The 26,057-nt window shown below is 37.0% G+C and overlaps 1 protein-coding gene across 8 annotated transcripts in view; it reads left to right on the top strand.

Annotated features, from left to right (window-relative positions):
• CHUK (component of inhibitor of nuclear factor kappa B kinase complex) overlaps positions 1–26,057 on the top strand; it is a 42,845-nt gene that overhangs the window by 6,385 nt on the left and 10,403 nt on the right. For 6 of the 8 annotated variants that reach the window (XR_015241781.1, XR_015241780.1, XM_086680616.1 and 3 more), the window contains exons 2-16: positions 943–1,037; positions 3,318–3,432; positions 4,075–4,144; positions 5,352–5,440; positions 6,625–6,714; positions 6,866–6,990; positions 7,181–7,288; positions 7,868–8,003; positions 12,101–12,295; positions 13,257–13,359; positions 15,561–15,684; positions 16,093–16,244; positions 18,056–18,117; positions 19,072–19,181; positions 24,399–24,448. Coding sequence is in view for 6 of the 8 variants with exons in the window: in XM_086680616.1 (XP_086536742.1) it covers positions 943–1,037; positions 3,318–3,432; positions 4,075–4,144; positions 5,352–5,440; positions 6,625–6,714; positions 6,866–6,990; positions 7,181–7,288; positions 7,868–8,003; positions 12,101–12,295; positions 13,257–13,359; positions 15,561–15,684; positions 16,093–16,244; positions 18,056–18,117; positions 19,072–19,181; positions 24,399–24,448 (1,624 nt within the window). In the remaining 2 variants the exon portion in view is untranslated. The remainder of the gene's footprint in view (positions 1–942; positions 1,038–3,317; positions 3,433–4,074; positions 4,145–5,351; positions 5,441–6,624; positions 6,715–6,865; positions 6,991–7,180; positions 7,289–7,867; positions 8,004–12,100; positions 12,296–13,256; positions 13,360–15,560; positions 15,685–16,092; positions 16,245–18,055; positions 18,118–19,071; positions 19,182–24,398; positions 24,449–26,057) is intronic. The other 2 variants (XM_086680615.1, XM_086680618.1) reach the window with 2 other exon arrangements.

Raw genomic sequence — 26,057 nt, 5'->3', positions numbered from 1 at the left:
TGATTTCTTTGTGTTGTCTTTAATTTCTTTCATCAATGTTTTATAGTTTTCAGAGTACAGGTCTTTCACCTCTTTGGTTAAGTTTATTCCTAGGTATTTTATTATTTTTGGTGCATTTGTAAACAGGATTGTTTTCTTTCTAAAAAAATTTTTTTTAATGTTTTTATTTTTGAGAGAGAGGTAGAGCACGAGTGGGGGAGGGACAGAGAGAGAGGGAGACACAGAATCTGAAGCAGGCTCTAGGCTCTGAGCTGTCAGCACAGAGCCCAATTTGGGGCTCGAACCCATGAACCATGAGATCATGACCTGAGCTGAAGTTGGACGCTTAACCGTCTGAGCTACCCAGGTGCCCCTAAACGTGATTGTTTTCTTAATTTCTCTTTCTGCTGCTTCATTATTAGTGTATGGAGATGCACCAGATTTCTGAATATTGATTTTATATCCTGTGACTTTACTGAATTCATTTATTAGTTATGGTAGGTTTTTTTTGTGGCATCTTTAGGGTTTCCTGTGTATAGTATCATGTCGTCTGCAAATAGTAAAAGTTTTACTTCTTCCTTGCTAATTTGGATGCCTTTTATTTCTTTTTGTGGTCTGATTACTATGGCTAGGACTGTGTTGAATAAAAGCGGTGGGAATGGACATCCTTGTCTTGTTCCTGACCTTAGAGGAAAAGCTCTCAGTTTTTTCCTATTGAGTATGATGTTTGCTGTGGATTTTCATATTATGGAGGCTGAGGTGAAGGTCAGTTTTAAAGCATTGGTTTAATCGACTCAGTGTTTACCTAGCAAAAGCATGGCTCAAGAGCGCCTTGGATAAATCTGTTTAATTAGTAAAGCTAAAGAGTTTTGTTTCCCCAGATTGGCATGTCTTTGATGACAAGCAAATCTGCACAAGAACCTAATTAATATATTTTTCTATGTTGATTTTCTATTTTGGCAGGAACTTGATGTCAAAATAGCAATTAAGTCATGTCGTGTAGAACTAAGTACCAAAAACAGAGAACGGTGGTGCCATGAAATCCAGATCATGAAGAAGTAAGTGTATTTGATGACTTATATTTCCCTAGTTCTGCAGCCTAGCCAGATGTCATCATAGGGAAGGAGGGTAGAAATACATTCTTCTCAGGATCTTTTTGGGAACATATTTTTTTTCTTTCTTATAAAATATATATGTTCTATTTCAAATAATAACATCACATTATGATTAAGTAGGTTTAGTTTTAAAAGTCAGCTAGATATTATCAGACTCCGTTCTCTGAGAGCAGAATCTTTTTGTTTTGAATATTGGGCAGTGTTCATCTATTATACTTTCTAGTTAAATATAATTAGTACTCTCTTTACTTTTGTTGAATAGTGTATCTATTGCTTTGTACACAATTACCCCAAAACTTAGTGGCTTAAAATGACAAACATTGGGGTGCCTGGGTGGTTCAGTTAGTCATGATCTCGTGGTTCATGAGTTTGAGCCCCACATCAGGCTCTGTGCTGACAGCTCAGAGCCTGGAGCCTACTTCAGATTCTGTGTCTCCGTCTCTTTCTGCCACTCCCCTGCTTGCACTCTGTCTCTCTCTCTGTATCCCTCTCTCAAACATAAGCATTAAAATTTTTTTTTAATATAAATTGAGGCACATTAAAAGTAAAAAAAAAAATGACAGACATTTAGGGGTGCCTGACTGGCTCCATTGGAAGAGCATGTGACTCATGATATTGGGGTCATGAGTTCAAGCCCCACATTGGGTGTAGAGATTACTTAAATAAATTAAAAAAAAAAAAAAAGACAAACATTTAGTGTCTCACAGTTTCTGTGGTTTAGGAATTTGTGAGTGACTTAGCTTAGTGGTTCTCAGAACATCCCTCCTGAAAAATCCCAAAATGTTGACTGGAGCTGCAGTCATCCAAAGGCTTGAGTGGGGCTGGAGTATCCACTTCCAAGCTAATTTATACGGCTGTTGACTAGAGGTATCAGTTGCTCATCATATGGGCTCTGTGTAGTGAAGCTTGGATATTTTCATGACATGGCAGCTAGTTTTCCCCAAAGTGAGTGATCTGAGAGAGAGAGCAAGGTGAAAGCAGACATCTTTTATGATCTTTCCTCAGAAGTAATATCTTTTCTACAACATTCTGTTTGTTAGAAATGAGTCACCAAGTACATACAGCCTACACTCAAGGGAAGGAGAAGAATTAAGCTCTTAAAGGAAGAAGTGGGCATGTTTAAAACCTGCACAAGTAGTGTGTTAAGCACTTTACAAATAATCCTTCCATTTGTCACAGATACGCTGTGTGTTTAGGTATTATCCTGATTTTATAGATGAGGAGGTTGAAGCTAATAGAGTCATACAACTGGTAGCTAATGAAGTCTAGATTTGAAATAAGTACTTTCTGACTCCAGTGTCTTTTCTCAGTTCACTGAAATGGCACTCAAACTTGGCTATCTGGCAGAATGACCAGGAAACTTTGCTAACAATATAAATTCTCAGGCTCTACACATGGAGAGTCTGTTTCCCTAGGTCCCTAGGAGCTGGTAATGTATTCCAGTTTTGAGATCCATTGCATGATGATGATGCTGATGATGCTGATAATACCTGGGATGATATATTGTTAAGTTAAAAAAAAAAAGGTGTTAGAAAACAGTATATAGTGAGATTTAACATTTATTTTAAAATGTGTTTATGTACAGATTGAAACTAGAAGGAAACATGCCATAATTTTAATATCCACCCCAGCGTGACATTGTAAGTGATTATGAGAGAACCAGTATGATACAGGCTTTGGAGCCACACTACCAGATTCGAATCCTTACTTGACCACCTCCTTTCTGTGTGATCCTATATTACCTAGCCAGTTTGTGCTTCAGTTTTCTCCTGTGTGATGAGACTATTAATAAATCTACCTATAGTAGGATTATTTTGATAAGTAGATGAGTTAATATATGTAAAGTGGGTAATGGCATTATTTATTATAAATAATGCCAGCCTTTCTTCCCCTCACTGCCCCCCAATTATCTACCATTTCAAATCCAATCCCTTTTCATTGGAAAAAAAATTTTTTTTTAATTTTTTTTTTTTTTAACGTTTTATTTTATTTTTGAGACAGAGAGAGACAGAGTATGAACAGGGGAGGGGCAGAGAGACAGGGAGACACAGAATCCGAAATGGGCTCCAGGCTCTGAGCTGTCAGTACAGAGCCCGACACGGGGCTCGAACCCACGGACCGTGAGATCATGGCCCGAGCCGAAGTCGGACGCTCAACCGACTGAGCCACCCAGGCGCCCCTGGAAAAAATTTTTTAATTTTAACATTTTATCCTTCTTGTTAGGTTGAACCATGCCAACGTTGTAAAGGCCTGTGATGTACCTGAGGAGTTGAATTTTTTAATTAATGATGTTCCTCTTCTAGCAATGGAATACTGTTCTGGCGGAGATCTCCGGAAGGTAGTGTGGATATTTTAAGATGATGAGTTAGTAAATCATGAACCTTAGCAATGTTTGAATCATATTTAATATGATAATCTAGAATAAGGTCAGTAAACTGTGGCCTGTTACCTGTACTTATGGCTGCTTTCTTACTATACCATCAGAGTTGAGCAGTTGTGACAGAGACTGTGTGGCCTGTAAAGCCTAAAGTATTTACTGTATGGCCCTATACTGGGAACATTTGTGTCTTTTTGTAGGTGGTGGTGTTTGCAGGATGGGACTGGATTGATGGTGTTAGACCAAAATATCAATGTCTAAGGTGTTTATAAAGAAGTTGTTTTCAAAAACAAACAAACAAGTTGTTTTTTCTATTGCAAATCTTTCTCATCTCATTTTAAATATGCCCTATGGCTACTTTTGTATATGTGAGGTTTTGTCCAGCCTTTTTCAGTTTCAGAGACTTTCCTCCTTTATCTTTATTTATGTAAGTCTTAACATAAAGTCCTCAGTATGGTTTTGGTAGTTTTCCCCCTCTTATATTTTCTTAATTATAACTTCTTATTTGAATATTCTATTAAAGTATAGTGATTAATGTATTGCTACTACTGACAAGCTATATTGACATTATACATTTTTAGACTTCTTTTTTTTTTTCTTCAGCTACTCAACAAACCAGAAAATTGCTGTGGGCTTAAAGAAAGCCAGATACTTTCTTTACTGAGTGATATAGGTATGTAATCAGTTTGAAAATACCATCATAATTTAATTTGGTTTATAAAAGTTTCTACATATTGAGAATTAAGGAGAATCTTTGATGTACTGCACAAAGCCTACATTTTTACAATCTATAAGAAATTGGAAAAATTTAACTGTTGCTACTGATACTAAAACTAGGATATTTAATTTTTTGTTTTTTGCTAGGAGTCCATTTTTGACTAATAGATGTTCCAATTGCAGATAAAAAAAATAGTGTGCAATGACCTTATTCAATTTTACTCTCCCTTCCTATGTGCTTAACATAGTAATTTTATTTACCAATGGCATTGCATCTCATGGTCATAGGTTTTCAAGTCAACTCTTAGGATGAAATTTCTTTTTAATCAGAATTACTCCTGAAAAATCCCTAAAATTATCTGCACTTAGGCCCATGGAATAAGCTCAGAAGCCAAGGATATGTTTCCCTGTATATTTTGATTTTGCCTCTTTTCCTAGGTCATGGAGACCAAGTCTAGTTGAAGAGGGTGATTTAGGTGGGAAGGAAAACTAGAGGGATTTTCTCAATTGATCAATAAGGATTTTCTCAATTCCTTGTTCCATTTTTTAATGTTCATTCTCATAAAGGAACATATATATAATTCTGCAGTATTGTGTAATGTTCTTGGATTTTCGGCAGAGAGAATCTTAACTGCTATAATATCATTAATCATATAGTTATGATGGTCTGTGTAAATTTGAACATCAGATGGGTGCCTGGCTGGCTCAGTCAGAGGAACATATGATTCTTGATCTCAGAGTCATGAATTTGAGCCCTATGTTGGATGTAGAGAATACTTAAATAAAAAGAAAAAAAAAAACTTCAAAAAGTTTGATTGTCAGAGCAGATCTGTACAAAATGTGAGTTTATCTATCTATCTATCTATCTATCTATCTATCTATCTATTTATTTATTGAGAGAGAGAGAGAGAGAGAGAGAGAGAGAGCGTGCTCGTGAGTAGGGAAGAGTCAGACGGAGAGGGAGGGGGAAAGAGAATCTTAAGCAGGCTCCACACCCAACATGGAGCCCAAGGCGGGGCTCCATCTCATGACTGTGAGATCATGACCTGACTGTAATCAAGAGTTGGACACTTAACCGAGTGAGCCACCCAGGCTCCCTGAGATGAATTTATTTTTAATTCAGTGTTTCTGTTACCTCAAAATACATTTTAAATTTTATTTAGGGTCTGGGATCCGATATTTGCATGAAAACAAAATCATACATCGTGATCTAAAACCTGAAAACATAGTTCTTCAGGATGTTGGTGGAAAGGTAGGTGAAACCTGAAGAAATATTACATGCCATTTGAATACAGTCTCCTTGGTGTAATTAGTGTTTGAAGTTTGTGCCCTTCCACAGCATTTTATACTTTTTCTATCCCAGGGCTTACAACACTGAACTGTGGTTTTGTGTTTAGTTGTTTGTCTCCTCTGCTAACACAGGGGCTTCATTAGAGACAGAACACCTATCTTGCTCACTTCTGTTTTCTAACAGAGTATCTAGTAGAGATAATAGATAGTGAGTAAAAATAATTTGTTAATCCCTTACATAGAACATCCAGCACCCACACATACATCCTAGATTTACTTTAAGGGGGAAAAATATGTCTACTTAACTGCATTTCTTACTTAAGAAAGAATAAATTCATTCTCCTCCCCCAAAAGTCCTAAGTTCTATATTTAAGTAAAATTCAAAACCTTGATTTTTCAGATTCTTAAATGGGTCATCATGAGAAGACCCAGAAATTGTGAATTGACTTCTGGAATACTTGTATTTATCAGAATAATTTGAATAGTTTTTTTGCAGCTAGCACCCAGGTTCCATACTAATAAAGATGTAAAGCCAAGAGTATGAACCTTGAATTGGATTGTGTGGTCTTTAGTGAATGATACATGGTGGTCAGTTGGAGGTGATGAAATCTTACTGGCGCTTCTTCTTTTAGGAGCCTTTCGTGTATGCTTGGCAACCAACCATTTCTGCTTTCTTTGTATCTAAAGATTTCAGGATATTCTGGAAGTTAGATAGGTCTTTACTCATTCAGTGGTATGATGCTTTTTCAAGTTTGGAAGTCATCCTTACCTTTGCCTTGTGGGTTAATGGATCAAGTTTATTTTGAATATACCAAAATAAAAATTAATAGCCAGTCTATACTTAATTTTTACCATGTATCAGGCACTGTGTTAAATTCTTCTTTTTTTTATTATTTCATTGAATCCTAATAACAATTCTGGTGAAGTAAGGATTGTTAGTAATACCATTATTTGGGAAACTAAATACAGTGAGAAAAGTTAAGTAACTTGATCAAGATCACATAAGTGGTGGAGCTCAGGCTTGAAATATGTTTGTCATATTGCAGAGCCCAAGCTCTTTCTCACCACCCTCTCCAGAGCCTTATAAGGACACTGTTGCCTTTCCCTTTCAAATTTCTCAGTCATTTAATACTTATTATATTGCAGATTATGCATAAAATAATTGATCTGGGATATGCCAAAGATGTTGATCAAGGAAGTCTGTGTACGTCTTTTGTGGGAACACTGCAATATCTGGTGAGACATGTATTGTTTCTTTGAATTTAAGTGTACAGGATTCATGTTCTGACCTCTGAAGGTCATGAATATAGTAGGTCAAAAATAAAGTAGCTTTTGTCTTATAGTATTGACACTTAAAGCTTTTTTTTTTTTTTTTTTCCTTTTCAAGGCCCCAGAGCTCTTTGAGAACAAGCCTTATACAGCTACTGTTGATTATTGGAGCTTTGGGACCATGGTGTTTGAATGTATTGCTGGATATAGGCCCTTTTTGCATCATCTGCAGCCATTTACCTGGTAAGAAATGGGAGAGAACTTTGGTGTGCTTAATGGGAATGGAAATTTTAAGTTACATGCTTTTTCTTCTTCCATCCCTCTTTATATGGTGTAATTACCTTTTAAATACATAATTGAATAAAACTACATGGCAAAAAATCTTAGAATGTTTGTGAGAATCAGGTTGTCAATGAGGTAACTTGTATTATAGGCATGAGAAGATTAAGAAGAAGGATCCAAAGTGTATATTTGCATGTGAAGAGATGACAGGAGAAGTTCGGTTTAGTAGCCATTTACCTCAACCAAATAGCCTTTGTAGGTAAGTATATTGTAGTTGAGGAAGTTCACCTCTTGGTTCTTTGGGTTATAAAGGAACAGTAGAGTTATTGTCTGTCTCAAGTAGTATTGTGCAGTAGAACTTTCTGTGATGATGAAAGTTTTATATCTGTGATAGCCAAATGAGGCTATAGAGCACTTGAAAGGTTGTAGTGTGATAGAAGAACTTAATTTTAAATTTTATTTCATTTTAATTAACATAAGTATAAGTGCAAATAGCCACTTGTGACTAGAGGCTACCATATTGGACGGCACAGGTCTAGTGGAAACAAGAACTCCTGCTTTAAGAAGACTTTTGGGATACTGAAGTAAATGGGTTCCTTGGAAAATTGAACTGGGCTCATCTAGTGAAGTTGCTAGTACTTACATATGTAGGTTTCGGGTTGTTTTTTATGGAAAAAAAAGTTTGTCATTTCATGAATTACTTGAAAGTAAGATACAAAATGGCACAGATGAGTCATGAGAAAGGACATGGGAAACCTATAAAATTACTTTTTTTAGAATACTAAAGGAAAGTTGGAACATAAAGATTTTCACCCTATTTTTTTTGTATACTTTCTAGTTTAATAGTAGAGCCCATGGAAAACTGGCTTCAGTTGATGCTGAATTGGGATCCTCAGCAAAGAGGAGGACCTGTTGATCTCACTTTGAAGCAGCCAAGATGTTTTCTATTAATGGATCACATTCTGAATTTGAAGGTTAGTTTGAATGTGGTCTACTTCCTAAGACTTGCATTGAAGTTAACAAATTTATCTGGAAATAAGCATAAATATATTTTGGTAATCTTTTCCTGATGCTTATTTGAAAAGAAAATGATATTCTTAGAGCTGATCTGCTTTTATTTCTTTAGTAAGCCTTCTCAGTTTTACTTCTTTTTTTAAAAAAAAGTTTAGTTATTTTAGAGAGAGAAAGAGCAAGAGAACATGAGCGGGGGAGGGACAGAGAGAGAGGGAAAGAGAGAATCCCAAGCAGGCTGCATGTTGCCAGTGCAGAGCCCAACATGGAGGTCAAACTCAGGAACTGTGAGATCATGACCTGAGCTGAAATCAAGAGTCAGACGCTTAACCGACTGAGCCACCCAGGCGCCCCTTCTCAGTTTTACTTCTTTTTTTTTTTTTTTTTTTAATGTTTATTTATTTTTGACAGAGACTTAGAGACAGAGCACAAGTGGGGGAGGGGCAGAGAGCGATGGAGTCACAGAATCTGAAACAGGCTCCAGGCTTTGAGCTGTCAGCACAGCTGACGCGGGGCTTGAACTCCCAAACCGTGAGATCATGACCTGAGCCAAAGTCAGACGCTTAACTGACTGAGCCACCCAGGCACCCCTTAGTTTTACTTCTAAGTGGTCTTTGTTGATTACTCTTAAAAAACATCTTTTGGATTTTCCCCTTCCTCGTATTGGTGCCATTGGATCTCGTTCATTTAAGTATAATGTTAGGGGATTTGGTTTGGTGAGGAAATGTCCTGTCTGGCTTTCATGCCTCTATACCTCCTCCCCATCCTACAATCCATGCAGCATGAACTTCCCATCTCATCTTCTGAAAATGCTTTTTTATTCTCCTGTCTAAGAATCCAACTTATTTCTTCTTGCCTGCCAAGTCAAGTCTAAACTGATCTCCCTGGCTTTTGGAGCTTTGCTCATGCAATTCCATTCAACCAAGTGCTTGCCCCAGACCTGCTTCTCTTACCCTTTACTTCACTTGTCACTGCTCCTTATGCCATGAAGCACATTATCCATTTTTGTGCTCTGATAGATGCTGTCCTCTGCCCAGAATGATCTCTGTCTCTGTATCTCCTCAGCTACACTGGCACATATTCTACTCTCCTTTTCTCTGATTGATCTCTGTCACATAGTTTGTCATATAATCATATTTACTATATTTTCTAATTGTTTCCCATCTTCTACTCATGTCTCTCCATATAGGTTATCTTCTTCTTTAATGCTGGGATGGTTCTTACTACTTTTATTAACACTTGCTCACCCTACTACCACTCTACCCCAGTGTTCTATACAAAGCAGGGCATGTACCAGGTTCTCAGTAAATATTCATTGATAGGAATGAGAGGCTCTATTATGCTGTATACCCAGAAATGATTCTCATATGCAGTCTTTCCATAGCTATTTGACTGAGTAGTACTAGATAGAGTTTCTAAAATTGGAAACATGAAGGGGCAGAATCTGTGGTGAGGGCTTGGCTGTGAGCGATCAAGGCCATCCTGCAGGTGGAAGGAGGCCAGTTGGGCATGGGGCTAAATTTTATTTTTTGAAAAATTGAAATGAGAAATTATAATGTGTAAGGTTTTACTATAATCTTGGCATACTTTATTAAATAGGAACTTGGGGCTCTGTCGATGTCATTCTTGGCTAACACTGAAAAGTTACCTGCCTTCTTGATTTGGCTTTCTTTTATTGTGCCAAGGAGTGAATCATTCCTCGGTGTGTTAGCCCAGCAGGATTTGATAACACCTTTTAGTTCTTTGTTGCCCCTGAAAATTTTTATCTTTTATCCCAGATTTTTTCAGATTTGTCATGGTAATCATAGCATCATTTCCACTCTGTGGAGTCTGTGAGCGAGCATCTGCTTGTTATAGAGCATAGGGAAAGAGTCCTCTTTGTATGTCTTTTGGTCTGTAGACTTCAGTTTGTAGAACCACTATTTACCTATCTGTGAATCTGGGCAAATATTTATTTATTGTATTTTATTTATAGCCCAGGTACAGTAATATCTTATTCAAAGGCTCACTGTTGTGAGGTTGTACAGGATAAGGTATGTGTAGGATACTATTAATTAATTCAGAGATATTTCCTAGACATGATAATAGGACTGAATTTTGAAAGATAAGTAAGGGTTAATTGGGGTGCCTGGATGGCTCAGTCAGTTGAACACCTGGCTCTTGATTTCAGCTTAGGTCATGATCCTGGGGTCGTGGGATCAAGCCCCACATTGGGCTCCATGCTGGACATGGAGCCTGCTTGAGATTCTCTCTCTCACCCTCTGCCCCTTACCCACCTTGTGCATTCTCTCTCAAAAGAAAAAAAAAAAAAAGATAAGTAAGAGGAGAATTAACAGGGGGAAAGATAGGCAGGGGAATACCACGAACACAGAAGCATGTACTGCAAAAATAGTTTGCTATTGGAGAACATTTTCTAACGTGTTACGTTGTTCAAAGAAGGAATGATGTGTGTTTAGTTTTCACTTAAAAAAAGAAAAGAAATCAAAACAGTTACTGGAATACTTCTTTCTTTTAAAAAATTCAGAGAGTCTGATTGCATGGTTTTCTAACTATATATTATGAAAAATTCTAAATATATAGGAAAGTTGAAAAAAATATACTGAACTTGCCACTGAAGGTAATGGTAAAACAGAAGTATTTAATTATTCCTTCTTTGCCTCCTCTTTTATGCCCCTAAGTGTAACTATACCCTAAATGTCTCTCTCTCCTAATTTTTTTCTTTTTCCATATTACTTTTTCTTCCTTTTCTTTAGTAATTTCTTTAGTTGTATAACTTTAACTATAAACTGAATATGGATCACTTCCAAATTTATTTCCTCAGTTGTGACTTTTCTGTAGTGTTTAATCACTGCTCTATAACTATCCTTGGTGGTCCCACGGGCACTCAAGACTTAATTTATTAAAAACTGAACACATTTGCTCCATTAAATCTCCTATAGCTTTTCCTATGCCTCTTGTACTATCACCTTTTTAGTTACCTAGGTGGGGTGGCTTGTCTGACTGTTCCTTCTCTTCCAATTACATATCCAATTATTTTGTCAGATTTATCCTTTGGATGTTTTAACAATTCTGAGCTTGTCAGATTCTCAATTTAGAAAGCCTTCCATAGTTCCTCTTTGCTTATTGAATAAAGTCCAAACCCTTACATTGATGTTCAGAATCTGCCTTGGTCTCCTTGTAGCCTTATCTCCTATTATAAGGGGCATCATTTTAGGTACGTTTGAACTGGGTTGTTTATATTCTTTGGTTATGGTCATCTCTTTCTACCCCTCTGCCTACCTTGTTTTCTACCTAGAAGAACCTTTCTTCTTTCAATCTTTTCTTGTTCTAATTTTCTATCCTTTCCAAAGTATAGCTCATAATTGCCTCCTTTAGAAAGCATCCCTTTCCTCACACCAAGCAAACTCCTTTGGAATCTGTACAATACTTTACATTATTTTGGTACATATAGCATTTGACTTGTATTTTAGTTCTCTTAGTGTTTCTTAGTATCTTCTATTTGGCCATTATCCTGTGGAGTCAATGTAAGGCACTGGAGAAACATAGGTATTAACTTTGTATGGCTTATCTAAGGATAGTAGAAGGAAGAGAACTTAAAATCATGTTGTCTTCAAAAGACTTCTCAGGGCTCTGGTTTCTCTCTTTGCCTAAATGGAAATTAGAAGATCTAATCAACAGGATGTCATGTGAAAACACTTAACTCTGTGGTCGGCATCTATTAGGGACTTCATAAATGGGAGTATTTCCTTCCAGATCTATAATAGGTTTCTGAGAATAAATAAATATTGCCTTTCTAAATTAGGGCTTTTATTTCTAGATTCTGTACATGCCTATAGTTTCTAAGCTTTATTCTTTGGAACTAACATCTGTTACAGAAAAGTAAACCCTTCATTTTTCAGAATGTTATTTTGTAATTATGGAAGGAGATCTCACTTTGGAAAATGATTAAGCCTTGTTTAGTGCAAAGATAATACCTTTTGCTCATATTCCCTTTAGTATCTAGCACTGAATCTTTTATGTAGTAAATGATCAATAATCATTGTTTTTCTTATTTATACAGATAGTACACATTCTAAATATGACTTCTGCAAAGATAATTTCTTTTCTGTTACCACCTGATGAAAGTCTTCACTCACTGCAGTCTCGTATTGAGCGCGAAACTGGAATAAGTACTGGTTCTCAAGAGCTTCTTTCGGAGACGGGAATTTCTCTGGATCCTCGGAAACCAGCCTCTCAATGTGTCCTAGATGGAGTTGTAAGAGAATTCTAATATACCTAGAAGTATAAGAAGTCTGTTAGCATAGAGGGATTGAATGCCCTGCATTTTTCTGATGCATACTTGGAATCCCCCTGGGGGAGGTGATGGTACACCTTATAATTCTTACTTTAGTTTTATCCTGCTCCTTACTCTTACTGCTTTGCAAGGTGAACAAGATATGTTTTGAACTTTGTATGACTTTCTCTTTGGTGCCAGTTCTCTCCCCCCCTCTTTTTTCCCTCTTTTGTACTTGAAGCCTAGAGCCTTGAAATTAGACCAGCAGTCTCATAGATCCTGCCAGAGGATAGATGGATGGTAAAATATTGTGCTCGTGACTCTTTTATTGTTTTTTGTCGTTTTACTTTATTGAGGCAAATTCTGTATTTCATGTAATTTACCCATTTCATGTGTACAATTTTTTTTTAGTAAATGTACATAATTGTGCAGCCATTACTATAAATCAGCTTCAAAACATTTACGTCCCAATGATATTCTTCATGTCCACTAACACTTAATCTCCATTCTGTTCACATCAGGCAACTGCTAATTTACTTTCTATCTCTGTAATTTGCCTTTTCTGAACATTTCATATAAACGAAATCATACAGTCTGTAGTCTCTTGTGTCTGACTTCTTTCGCTTAGCATCATGTTTTGGATGTTCATCCATGTCCTAGCATGTATCAGAACTTCATTCCTTTTGATTACTGACTAGTATTCATTGTGTGGATATATGTTGTTAGACTTTACTTTTGTACTTTTGGGTCTGGTGATTCTTTTTCATCTTAGCCCATACTACAGTCATTTTTCTTAAATAGTAGTCTAGATCTTAAATTTGTAAAAGGTATGCTAGTAAACATTGACCTTAATCATTTGCATTTCACATTAGGAAATGTGATGTTTAAGTACTTAGAGAACCTAGGATTTTCAAGGATTTTTTTTTAATTGTTTCTTTTTCAGAGAGGCTGTGATAGCTATATGGTATATTTGTTTGATAAAAGTAAGACTGTATATGAAGGACCATTTGCTTCCAGAAGTTTATCTGACTGTGTAAATTACATTGGTAAGTATGTATAGCCCATTTACTGAGTGAGGTTTAAACATGAAATAATATTATTTTGACTCAATATGGTTAGTAGAAATGGTCTTTTGGTGTTTCTGTTCTGTACTTCATACTTCAGGTTTTTAAGTGTGGTTAAAAATGAATTTATATAGTTTGGAAGGTGAAATGGTAGATGTCAAATCACTCTAAAACCCTCATTTGAAAGAAGACTTACTTTCTGTGGGTTAGGGCTGTCACAGAAGAATGAATCTCCACTATTAATTAAGCCTACTTTCTAGTTGCTTCTTCATTATTTAAACATATTCAAATATTTCATTTTATTGTATGAATACTGCTTAATGTTCAAATGTTTTCATTTATCCTGTAAGAATTACTCTTTTCTTTGGAAGAAGTGATCAATTTCTGTATACCCAAAACTAAAATCAAGCACAGTATTGTAAAATCAAGAACACAACTGGCATGGGGCTAAAATTCTGTAATCTTTCATCTGTGTTACCTTTTTGTAGCTTTTTGTAAAAACTATTTACTATTTATAGATAGTAAATCTAAATTTACATTACAGATAGTGAATCTGTAAATTTAGATTTACAGATAGTACAGAGTTCTTACGTTATTCACCTTCCCAACACATATAGTTTCCTCATTTGTTAACATCTTATATTGTATGGTACATTTGTTATAAGTAAAGAACCAACCAATTATTAATTAAGGCCATACTTTATTCCTATTTCCTTAGTTTTGATGTGGTGTCCTTTTTCTGTTCCATGATCTGATCCAGGGTACCATATTACATTTAGTTGGCTCCTCTGGGCTGTGACAGTTTCTCAGACTTTTCCTTGTTTTATTTATTTACTTAGTTAGTTAGTTATTAGCACTTCCTTTCTGGCAGCAAGAGATGTTCCAGGTCCATCTTGTATATTTCTTGCCCCAGTCCTAGGATCAGCCATTTCTCTAAGGACCCCTGGTTCCTTTAATCGGAGAAGAGTATTAGAAACCAAGATTTGGACACTAGGTGTGCTTCTTGCTACTGGAGTGTCAATTTTTAGACTTTATTTTTTTAATATAGTTTTTAAAGTTTATTTATTCAGAGAGAGAGAGAACCCAAGCAGGGGAGGGGGAGAGAGAGAATCCCAAGCAGATAGCACAAAGCCCAACACAGGGCTTGAACTCACAAACTGAGATCATAAACTGAGCCGAAACCAAGAGTCAGATGCTTAACTGACTGAGCCACCCAGGCACCCCTAGACTTTATTTTTTTAAAGTATGTATATGATTTTTTTGTGTGTGAAAAGGCTCCCCTCCCCTAGACTTTTTCTTTAAAGTGTTTGGGTTATATATATATATTTTTTTGGTTTGGGGTTTTTGTCTGTTGTAGGAATCTCAGGAGTAATTATGGGCATATGGAATAGAAGAAAGGTTAATTCAGACTATCAATTATTAGGGGAGACAGAGATTTTTCCAGGTACATAGCTTTATTATTATTTTTTAAGTCTGCTTCAGATAATACGGTTTTTCAATATAAACCATAGTGTAGTATCCTTTCTCTGAATGTTTTCATTGGAAAAGAATAACAGAATGTAATTGCCACTTTAAAGTATAGGATGAATCTCTTTCAATCTTGGAGAATTTCATAATGTTAAAATGGAATTTCATTGAACTTAGCACATATCTGCCATGGTGTTAGAAACTAGCATTTCCTTTACCAAGGGCAAGAGATAACCCTCAATAAATAATTTTGTAAATCTGGCAGTGAAGAGAACATATCTTATTAAACTGCTGTTTACTGTATCTGTTTTCCTGAAGCTGGGTTGGTAGTCCAGGAGATGAAATTTATTATTTAGAGGCAGCAAAGACCATAGCAGATTATAGAGGACTTGGGACTTGATTTAGAACTTGAAAGAAATAAAGAATTTGGATTAATGAAGAAAAAAAGTATTTCCGACTGGAGAGAAGCAAGAAAAAAGACAGATAAAAGAATAATTGCAAATTTATGATTATGTCTTACTCATTTTTATTTCCCCTCATAGCTGGAATAGGGCTGTGTATTGCAGATGCTTATAAATGTATATTGAACTGCATGAAACACTAACAATTGGTTCTTTCTAGCATCCATTTCTAGAATCTTTAGGAATGATATTTGCATGGACAGGAAATCACAAAGAATGATAAGCATCTTCTTTTTCCCATCTGCTTACGTATAGTACGGGACAGCAAAATACAACTTCCAATTATACAGCTACGTAAAGTATGGGCTGAAGCAGTGCATTATGTGTCTGGGCTAAAAGAAGACTACAGCAGGCTCTTTCAGGGACAAAGAGCAGCAATGTAAGAGGATTCTGTTGTTTATCAGTACAGTGTCATGTGCATTAATGCTCAAGAATTAATCTTGCTTTTTTCACTAATCAGTATTCACACAATACTAAAATATTGGGCTAATCTGGAGTGTAATATTCTCAACAAACTTAAAGAATTCTTTCTAATGGTATGAAATCATCCATTCGCAATGGCTTGAGAGTAGTTCCTGAACAGTCCTAGTATAAGAAGATTGTTTTATCTTAGAATATCACAGGTAGGGAGTCTTTAGAGAGCTGATTCTAGAAATTAACTATTTTTCATAGATTGATAATAGAAAGTTAGACTTTGGGTTTATGGCAACTTAATCTATTAAGTTGTCCAGTGTTTCTGAAATACCAATTTTTTTTTTTTTTTTTTTTTTTTTTGGCTACGGTTTAGGTTAAGTCTTCTTAGATATAATGCAAACCTGACAAAAATGAAGAACACTTTGATCTCAGCATCTCAGCAACTGAAAGCCAAATTGGAGTTTTTCCACAAAAGCATTCAACTTGACTTGGAAAGATACAGTGAGCAGATGACTTACGGGATATGTGAGTGTTTGGGTAACATGTTTGAAAGAAGTGTCAGGTCTCTTGAAGCCATCTCCCATTTTGCCTTCTTGCCTCATAGCCCATTGTTTGACTTCTATTCATGTTAGAAGAAGAGACAGGACGCCTAAAGTCATCATAAACTGTGTTTGTACTGAATAGTAGCTCTTTCTTTTAACCTTTAGTTTAGCAACTTTACTCCGCCCCCCACCTCCCCAGTTGGACTGTAATTGTACTAAAATCATTTAGCTCCAGAAAAATTCAAAGGCAATTTAAGAACTTTTGATTTTCAAGCCTCAGTTTTAAAATAGATCCAAAGTCTGTATCGGGATGACTTCTTAGACAGGGAAATCTTAAACTACTTACCTTTCTATAAATAATAACACAAATAATTCCAGGGTTGTTTTCCTTTCAAACCACCTACTGTGGAGTCCCATTTTTAAAAAATACACAGCCTCCAGTTTTTCAATATTTAACTCCAGGCTCTCTCTCTTCAGTTATATTAAGGAAATGTAAAAAAGCAGATTTAAAATTCAAATAATAAGCTGAAGGGGTCACCACCATTATTTGTTTTCTATCATAAATCCTCTTTGTAAACTTGTCTTAAGCAAGGTATGTGTGTCTTAGAATAAATGATCAGCAGTGTCCAATTGGGTAAATAAGTTTATCTACTAGAGTTGGTTCTATGATTAGTGTTTTATTTCTATTTGTGTATAATAGGCATTCTGGTGAATGGCAAAACACTATAATTATGTCATCAAATTATTTTTTTGTTTGTTTTTTGAGAGAGCAAGGGCGAGTGAAAGAGAGGCTAAGGGAGAGGGAGAGAGAATCCCAAGAAGGCCCCATACCCAGTACAGAACCCAATGTGGGCTCGATCTCACATCCATGAGATCATGACCTGAGCCGAAATCAAGAGTCGGATGCTTAACTGACTGAGCCACCCAGGCACCCCACATCAAATTATCTTTGACTTGTCAGTGGCATACCTTGTACAGCTGTTAAAAAAGAATGGCATAGACATGTGTACTGATATTAAAAGATCACTTGGGTCTTTAACGGCAGTGATGTTTTAAGTTGGGGAAAAAAAAGAAAGAAAAGTATATATAGATGGTCTCTCTTATAAGGGTAAAGTGTAGGTGTCTGTGTAACAAGTGATTAATAGTAAGATCCCTTACGGTGGCGGGGAGGAGGAGAGAGTGTTTTCTTTTTGTCTTCTGTTTTATAGTATTTGTTTTTTTAAAATCATGTTCATGTATTATTTTTTTCATTTTTTTAAGAGAAAACCATTTGAATTAGAAATTCTAAAAACCACAGAAATTTTTGCCATGTCATAGTTCCAAAGGCTGAAAATCCAAAATCAAGATGTTGGCAGGGCCATGATCCCTCTGCAAGTTGTAGGGAAAAATCCTTGCTTGCTTCTTTCTAGCTTCTCACGCCAATAGTCCTTGGTGTCCCTTGGCTTGTAGCTGTAGCACTTTAATCTCTCCCTCTGTCGTCAAAATAGAGCTCTCCCTTCATATGTCTGGGCCTCTGTGTCTCTTCTCTTCTCATAAGGATACTAGTCATACTGGATTAATCTACCCTACTCCAGGATGAACTCATCTTAATTTAGTTAATTGCATCTGCAGTGACCCTATTTCCAAATGAGGTCACATTCCGAGGTACTGAATTAGGACTTCAGCATATCTTTTTGAGGGACAGTTCAACCTATAACTATATATTTTTGATGTTGATATGGCAAGGAGGTGGGTAGGTCAGTAATTAAAGCTGTGGCTATTTCTGAGATAACCGATTAAGACTTTTTTTTTTAGCCTCAGAAAAAATGTTAAAAGCATGGAAGGAAATGGAAGAAAAGGCTATCCACTATGCTGAGGTAAAATCACTAGCTCATTCTGTAATTCTTAGAAATTGTCTTTGGTTTCGATATGTAGGGTATTTTTCATGTTATTCCTGCATATCAGACAAAAATCTAGTAGATGCTCTGTGTGTATAGAGGGAAGTACCATAGTTGATAAAACAGGGGCTTTGGGCAAATGAGATTAAACTGAAAGCTCACTAAACTTCAGTTTCCAATTAATGTGCTTACCTTTTTAGTAGGGTTTTAGTAGGGTTATGCAGATTACATGGGAGTAAATAATAAGTGGTAGTTATCACTTATTTTTATGATTAGTTAGATAGGGTAGCTGTACATCCTGGTTTTATACCTTCTAGTTTATACCTGCCTTGCCATAATTAGCAATAGTACTCCCTTTCACTCTCAAAATTATGCTTGTCTGAACAATAAATTATATATATGGTCATGCTAGTTATAGGTCATTCTCTAGGTGGCATATTCCTTCCTTACTGGTTACATCTGTCCATGGTCCCACTAAATTGTTACTCTCCTGGATGCCAGTACTTACCCCAAGAACATGGGTAAGGCAGTAGATATCCTTGGGTAGGAAATCCGGTGTCTTTATATTTCTGCATTCTTTTTCAAGGCAGTCAGGAACAAGAGGCAATGAAAAATAGAACTGAGATGCAGTGGTTTTGATGGCCATTTTTCCTCTGTCTTGTTAGTGACACATCTATCTTTTTGCTTCTCGGGGGAGAAAGCAAATACTAGCAGTTTACTGTTGTCGGGAGAGAAAAGAGAGACATAGGTATTAAGTCTGTCCTTGCATGAAAGATTAAGCACCAGAATCTGAAAGATAAAAACACTTGAACAAAATCGGTGTTTTGTATAAAATCATTTAATTCTACTGTTGGCAGCAAGTCATTCTCTGAGTTCTTTTCCAGTTTGTGGGTGGTGAGCCTGTCGTTTCTTTTGTGTTTCGTCATATTTTAGGTGGGTGTCATTGGTTACCTGGAGGATCAGATCATGTCCCTGCATACTGAAATCATGGAGCTACAGAAGAGCCCTTATGGAAGACGTCAGGGAGACTTGATGGAATCTCTGTAAGAAAGTCTTGTGTTATTGGTATGAGTGTCTATAATTTTTTTGTAGCAGACGATTCTTTCTGTGTAGATCTGGCAGATTAAGCCTGTATTTGTTCTTTTCTATGGTTTTTCTTTCTCCAAATATATTGCCATCTATTTTAAAAGGAAGTTTTTTCTTAGTCACAGGAAATTTTGGAAATAATTTCAGGGTTGACCTTTGCTTTTTTAATCAAAACATCTTTTCATGTGAGTGTTAAGAATTTTTCAAGTATTCTAAGTTACAAACTCTTTCCCTACTTAACATACTTCTGGGCCAAGTTATTGTCCATTAAATGTCCTAAATGAGGTTAACTTCCTAAGTGTCTGGATAGAAATTTCAAATTTTTTTCCTAATCACAGGCCATCATTTTTTCCCATTTAATTGTTTTTGGTGCAAGGATGTTGTATATGTGATGGTAGATCAAAGCAGATGTGAAATAAATACAATTTCCATTTTTATTTATTTATTTTTTGAGAGCACATGCACGAGTGGGGTAGGGGCAGAGGGAGAGAGAGAATCCCAAGCAGGCTGCACGCCCAGCACAGAGCCTGAGGCGGGACTCCATCTCACAACTGAGATTGTGACCTGAGCTGAAATCAAGAGTTGGACACTTAACTGACTAAGCCATCAGGAGCCTCTAACTTTGCATTTTTAGATCTTGCTTATGACTCAGTGAAATACTTTCTGTAAAATGTTCACTGGCAATATATACTTGCTTTACAAAATTTTTTTTTTTTTTAATTTTTTTTTTTCAACGTTTATTTATTTTTGGGACAGAGAGAGACAGAGCATGAACGGGGGAGGGGCAGAGAGGGAGGGAGACACAGAATCGGAAACAGGCTCCAGGCTCCGAGCCATCAGCCCAGAGCCTGACACGGGGCTCGATCTCCCGGACCGCGAGATCGTGACCTGGCTGAAGTCGGACGCTTAACCGACTGCGCCACCCAGGCGCCCCTACAAAATTTTTTTTTTAATGTTTATTTATTTTTGAGAGAGAGAGAGAGAGAGGGCAAAGTGCGAGAGGGGGAGGTGCAGAGAGAGAGGGAGACACAGAATCCAAAGCAGGCTTCAGGCTCCAAGCTGTCAGCACAGAGCCCAACGCGGGACTTGAACTCATGGACTGTGAGATCATGACCTGAGCTGAAGTCAGACGCTTAACCAACTGAGCCACCCAGGTGCCCCAATATATACTTGCTTTAAAATGGGATCATACTCTATTCAAATAATATTTTTCATTTCAAGTTATGGACTATTAATCATTGAATTTTTTTCACATACGGAGGTATGGCTTCTGTTTCCCCTTTTTTTTTTTTATGTAATTTATTGTCAAATTGGTTTCCATACAACACCCAGTGCTCATCCCAACAGGTGCCCTCCTCAATGCCCCTCACCCACTTTCCCCTCTCCCCCACCCCCCATCAACCCTCGGTTTGTTGTCAGTATTTAAGAGTCTCTTAGGGGTGTCTGGGTGGTTCAGTTGGTTAAGCGACCGACTTCGGCTCAAGTCATGATCTTGCAGTTTGTGAGTTCAAGCCCCGCATCGGGCTCTGTGCTGACAGGTCAGAGCTTGGAGCCTACTTCAGATTCTGTCTCCCCCTCTCTCTACCCCTCCCCCGCTCACACTCTGTGTGTCTCTCTGTCACTCAGTAATAAACGTTAAAAAAAAAAAAAAAAAGTCTCTTATGGTTTGCCTCCCTCCCTCTCCATAACTTTTTTTCCCCCTTCCCCTCCCACCTGGTCTTCTGTTAAGTTTCTCAGGATCCACATAGGAGTGAAAACATATGGTATCTGTCTTTCTTTGCCTGACTTATTTCACTTAGCATAATACCCACCAGTTCCATCCACGTTGCTACAAATGACCAGATTTCATTCTTTCTCATTGCCAAGTAGTATTCCATTGTATATATAAACCATATCTGCTTTATTCATTTGTCAGTTGATGGACATTTAGGCTCTTTCCATAATTTGACTATTGTTGAAAGTGCTGCTATAAACATTGGGGTACAAGTGCCCCTATGCATCAGTACTCCTATATCCCTTGGGTAAATTCCTAGCAGTGGTATTGCTGGGTCATAGGGTAAATCTATTTTTAATTTTTTGAGGAACCTCCACACTGTTTTCCAGAGCGGCTGCACCAGTTTGCATTCCCACCAACAGCGCAAGAAGGTTCCCGTTTCTCCACATCCTTGCCAGCATCTATAGTCTCCTGATTTATTCATTTTAGCCACTCTGACCGGTGTGAGGTGGTATCTCATTGTGGTTTTGATTTGTATTTCCCTGATGAGGAGTGACGTTGAGCATCTTTTCATGTGTCTGTTGGCCATCTGGATGTCTTCTTTAGAAAACTGTCTATTCATGTCTTCTGCCCATTTCTTCACTGGATTATTTGTTTTTCAGGTGTGGAGTTTGGTGAGTTCTTTATAGATTTTGGATACTAGCCCTTTGTCTGGTATGCCATTTGCAAATATCTTTTCCCATTCCGTCAGTTGCCTTTTAGTTTTGTTGACTGATTCCTTTGCAGTGCAGAAGCTTTTTATCTTCATGAGGTCCCTATAGTTCATTTTTGCTTTTAATTCCCTTGCCGCTGGAGATGTGTCAAGTAAGAAATTGCTGCAGCTGAGGTCAGAGAGGTTTTTTCCTGCTTTCTCCTGCTTTTTGATGGTTTCCTGTCTCACATTCAGGTCCTTCATCCATTTTGAGTTTATCTTTGTGAATGGTGTAAGAAAGTGGTCTAGTTTCATTCTTCTACATGTTGCTGTCCAATTCTCCCAGCACCATTTGTTAAAGAGACTGTCTTTTTTCCATTGTCTTTCCTGCTTTGTCAAAGATTAGTTGGCCATACATTTGTGAGTCCAGTTCTGGAGGCTGTATTCTATTCCATTGGTCTATGTGTCTGTTTTTGTGCCAATACCATGCTGTCTTGATGATTATAGCTTTGTAGTAGAGGCTAAAGTCTGGGATTGTGATGCCTCCTGCTTTGGTTTTCTTCTTCAATATTACTTTGGCTATTCAGGGTCTTTTGTGGTTCCATACAAATTTTAGGATTACTTGTTCTAGCTTTGAGAAGAATGCTGGTGCAATTTTGACTGGGATTGCATTGAATGTGTAGATTGCTTTGGGTAGTATTGACATTTTAACAATATTTATTCTTCTAATCCATGAGCACGGAATGTTTTTCCATTTTTTTGTATCTTCTTCAGTTTCCTTCAAAAGCTTTCTATGTTTTTCAGCATACAGATCTTTTACATCTTCAGTTAGGTTTATTCCTAGGTATTTTATGATTCTTGGTGCAATTGTGAATGGGATCAGTTTCTTTTATTTGTCTTTCTGTTTCATTATTAGTGTATAAGAATTCAACTGATTTCTGTACATTAATTTTGTATCCTACGTCTTTGCTGAATTCATGTATCAGTTCTAGCAGACTTTTTGTGGAGTCTATCGGGTTTTCCATGTATAGTATCATGTCATATGCAAAAAGTGAAAGCTTGACCTCATCTTTGCCGATTTTGACGCCTTTGATTTCATTTTGTTGTCTGATTGCTGATGCTAGAACTTCCAACACTATGTTAAACAACAGCGGTGAGAGTGGACATTCCTGTCATGTTCCTGATCTCAGGGGGAAAGCTCTCAGTTTTTCCCCATTGAGGATGATATTAGCTGTGGGCTTTTCATAAATGGCTTTTATGATGTTTAAGTATGTTCCTTCTATCCCGACTTTCTCGAGAGTTTTTATTAAGAAAGGATGCTGAATTTTGTCAAATGCTTTTTCTGCATCGATTGACAGGATCATATGGTTCTTATCTTTTCTTTTATTAATGTGATGTATCACATTGAGTGATTTGTGAATATTGAACCAGCTCTGCAGCCCAGGAATGAATCCCAGTTGATCATGGTGAATAATTTTTTTTTTTATATGATGTTGAATTCAATTTGCTAGTATCTTGTTGACAATTTTTTGCATCCATATTCATCAGAGATATTGGCCTGTAGTTCTCTTTTTTTGCTGGGTCTCTGTCTGGTTTGGGAATCAAAGTAAGCTGGCTTCATAGAATAAGTCTGGAAGTTTTCCTTCCCTTTCTATTTTTTGGAATAGCTTGAGAAGGATAGCTATTATCTCTGCTTTAAATGTCTGGCAGAATTCCCCAGGGAAGCCATCTGGTCCTGGACTCTTATTTGTTGGGAGACTTTTGATAACTGATTCAGTTTCTTCACTGGTTATAGGCCTGTTCAAATTTTCTATTTCTTCCTGTTTGATTTTTGGAAGTGTGTGGGTGCTTAGGAATTTGTCCATTTCTTCCGGGTTGTCCAGTTTGTTGGCATATAATTTTTCATAGTATTCCCTGATAATTGCTTGTATTTCTGAAGGATTGGTTGTAATAATTCCATTTTCATTCGTGATTTTTATCTATTTGGGTCCTCTCCCTTTACTTTTTGAGAAGCCTGGCTAGAGGTTTATCAATTTTATTTTTTTAAAAAACCAACTCTTGGTTTCATTGATCTGCTCTACTGTTTTTTTAGATTCTATATTGTTTATTTCTGCTCTGATCTTTATTATTTCTCTTCTTCTGCTGGATTTAGGCTGTCTTTGCTGTTCTGCTTCTATTTCCTTTAGGTGTGCTTTTAGATTTTGTATTTGGGATTTTTCTTGTTTCTTGAGATAGGCCTGGATTGCAATGTATTTTCCTCTCAGGACTGCCTTCACTGCATCCCAAAGCATTTGAATTGTTGTATTTTCATTTTCATTTGTTTCCATATATTTTTTAATTTCTTCTCTAATTGCCTGGTTGACCCATTCATTCTTTAGTAGGATGTTCTTTAACCTGCATGCTTTTGGAGGTTTTCCAGACTTTTTCCTATGGTTGATTTCAAGTTTCATAGCATTGTGGTCTGAAAATGTGCATGGTATGATCTCAATTCTTTTATACTTATGAAGGGCTGTTTTGTGACCCAGTATGTGACCTATCTTGGAGAATGGTCCATGTGCCTTGAGAAGAAAGTATATTCTGTCGCTTTGGGATGCAGAGTTCTAAATATATCTATCAAGTCCATCTGATCCAATATATCATTCAGGGCCCTTGTTTCTTTATTTATTCTCTGTCTAGATGTTCTGTCCATTGTTGTGAATGGAGTATTTAAGTCTCCTGCAGTTACCACATTCTTATCAATAAGGTTGCTTATTGTTTTCTCTTTCCTAGGGAACAGCGTGCCATTGATCTGTATAAGCAGTTAAAGCACAGACCTTCAGGTAAGACACTTTTATCACTGTACACAGGCATTTTAGGACACCAGTATAAACTTAACAAATCCAGGGGATTGGATTTTAAACAAGCTGCAGGATAAATTCTAGTTTTGGTATTGTTATGGATATGTTTATGGTATAGCATATGGGATTTAAGGGATTAGGAAGGCTAAGCAACAAGGAAAACAGAAAAATTTTTAAAGGGAAGTGAAAGGAAGGAATGAAAGAAAAAAAGGAACTCAGAAGGGTAAAAGGAAGCAAGAAAATGGAAAGATGGAAAAAATAAGTGCTGCTTAAGATTAGAGAGGTTGGGGGGCGCCTGGGTGGCACAGTCGGTTAAGCGTCCGACTTCAGCCAGGTCACGATCTCGCGGTCCGTGAGTTCGAGCCCCGCGTCGGGCTCTGGGCTGATGGCTCAGAGCCTGGAGCCTGTTTCCGATTCTGTGTCTCCCTCTCTCTCTGCCCCTCCCCCCTTCATGCTCTGTCTCTCTCTGTCCCAAAAATAAATAAACGTTGAAAAAAAAAAAAATTAAAAGATTAGAGAGGTTGGAAAGAATTTGATATGGCAGGTTCAGGTGTGGAATGATCAGCAGAAGGCCCATGTGCTAGGCCAAAGTAGGTATACCTTGAAAATGATGCCTTCATCTGCACGTCACTGCTGCTTATTACACTGGCAAAACAATTCGTGTTGAACAGCTGCTGAATACAGAGCATGATCTATTGGCAAGAGCATTGGAGTGATAACTGGAAGGCTTGAATTCCAGATTGGGAACTTTACTGACGACATACCTAATTATCTTGTATCTCCTATTCCTCTTCTACAAAATGGGGCTGAAACCTAGCTTTCCTAACTCAGTGAATGTGTATAGTGATATATTTGAGGGACTGTTTGTGATAATGCCTTGAAAAGTATAAAGTATGTATCTACAAGAACTGAAAAGGTGAATCCTGTGCCCTAATTAGCTACATATACCTAAATTACAAATATATAAGTAAAATAAAAGATATGTTTTATACTTTAAAATTTATAAACATATGCAAATTAATATACATATGAAATTCTATTTTAACAAATAACATGATGTCCTTTACATTGGTTTTTAGTGGTGTGGAATTTGTTCAGTTTATTTCTACAGACATTTTTGAGGTATATATAAGATACATACCTAACCCTGCCTGGGGGTCAGGGGTAGTTAGAGGTGGTTTCCTGTAGGAGATGACATCTGAGATGAGCCTTAAAGGATAAGTAGCAATAGCTAAGTGAAAGGAGATGGACTCTTGTATATACAAATATAATCAATAAAGACATGTACGTGTAATACTTAGCATGTTTGAAGAAATTCAGTGGCTGGATTGTAGAGTTTCAGGAGAGAAAGGCTGAATCAGATGTGGCTAGATCATAAAGGATCTGGTATGTTATGGTAATGAGTTTGGATTTCATCATGATGGCAAAGAGAAACCTTAAAAAGTTTTATAGTAGGAGAATGGCATGATCAGAAGCATTTTGGAAATACTGCTCTGGTAGAGAGCCTTAGCTGTAGAGGCTGGGTGAGAGGAGGGTAAGGGCAAGAGAGACATTTAGGAGGTAGAACTGATAGTGTTGGGTGATGGATTGA

The sequence above is a fragment of the Puma concolor genome, chromosome D2 (assembly GCF_028749965.1).
Source record: "Puma concolor isolate L17-30 chromosome D2, mPumCon1.1.hap2, whole genome shotgun sequence".
NCBI lineage: Eukaryota > Metazoa > Chordata > Mammalia > Carnivora > Felidae > Puma > Puma concolor.
Note: the sequence above shows the minus strand (reverse complement) of the source record. Positions and strands in the feature narration are given on the sequence as shown.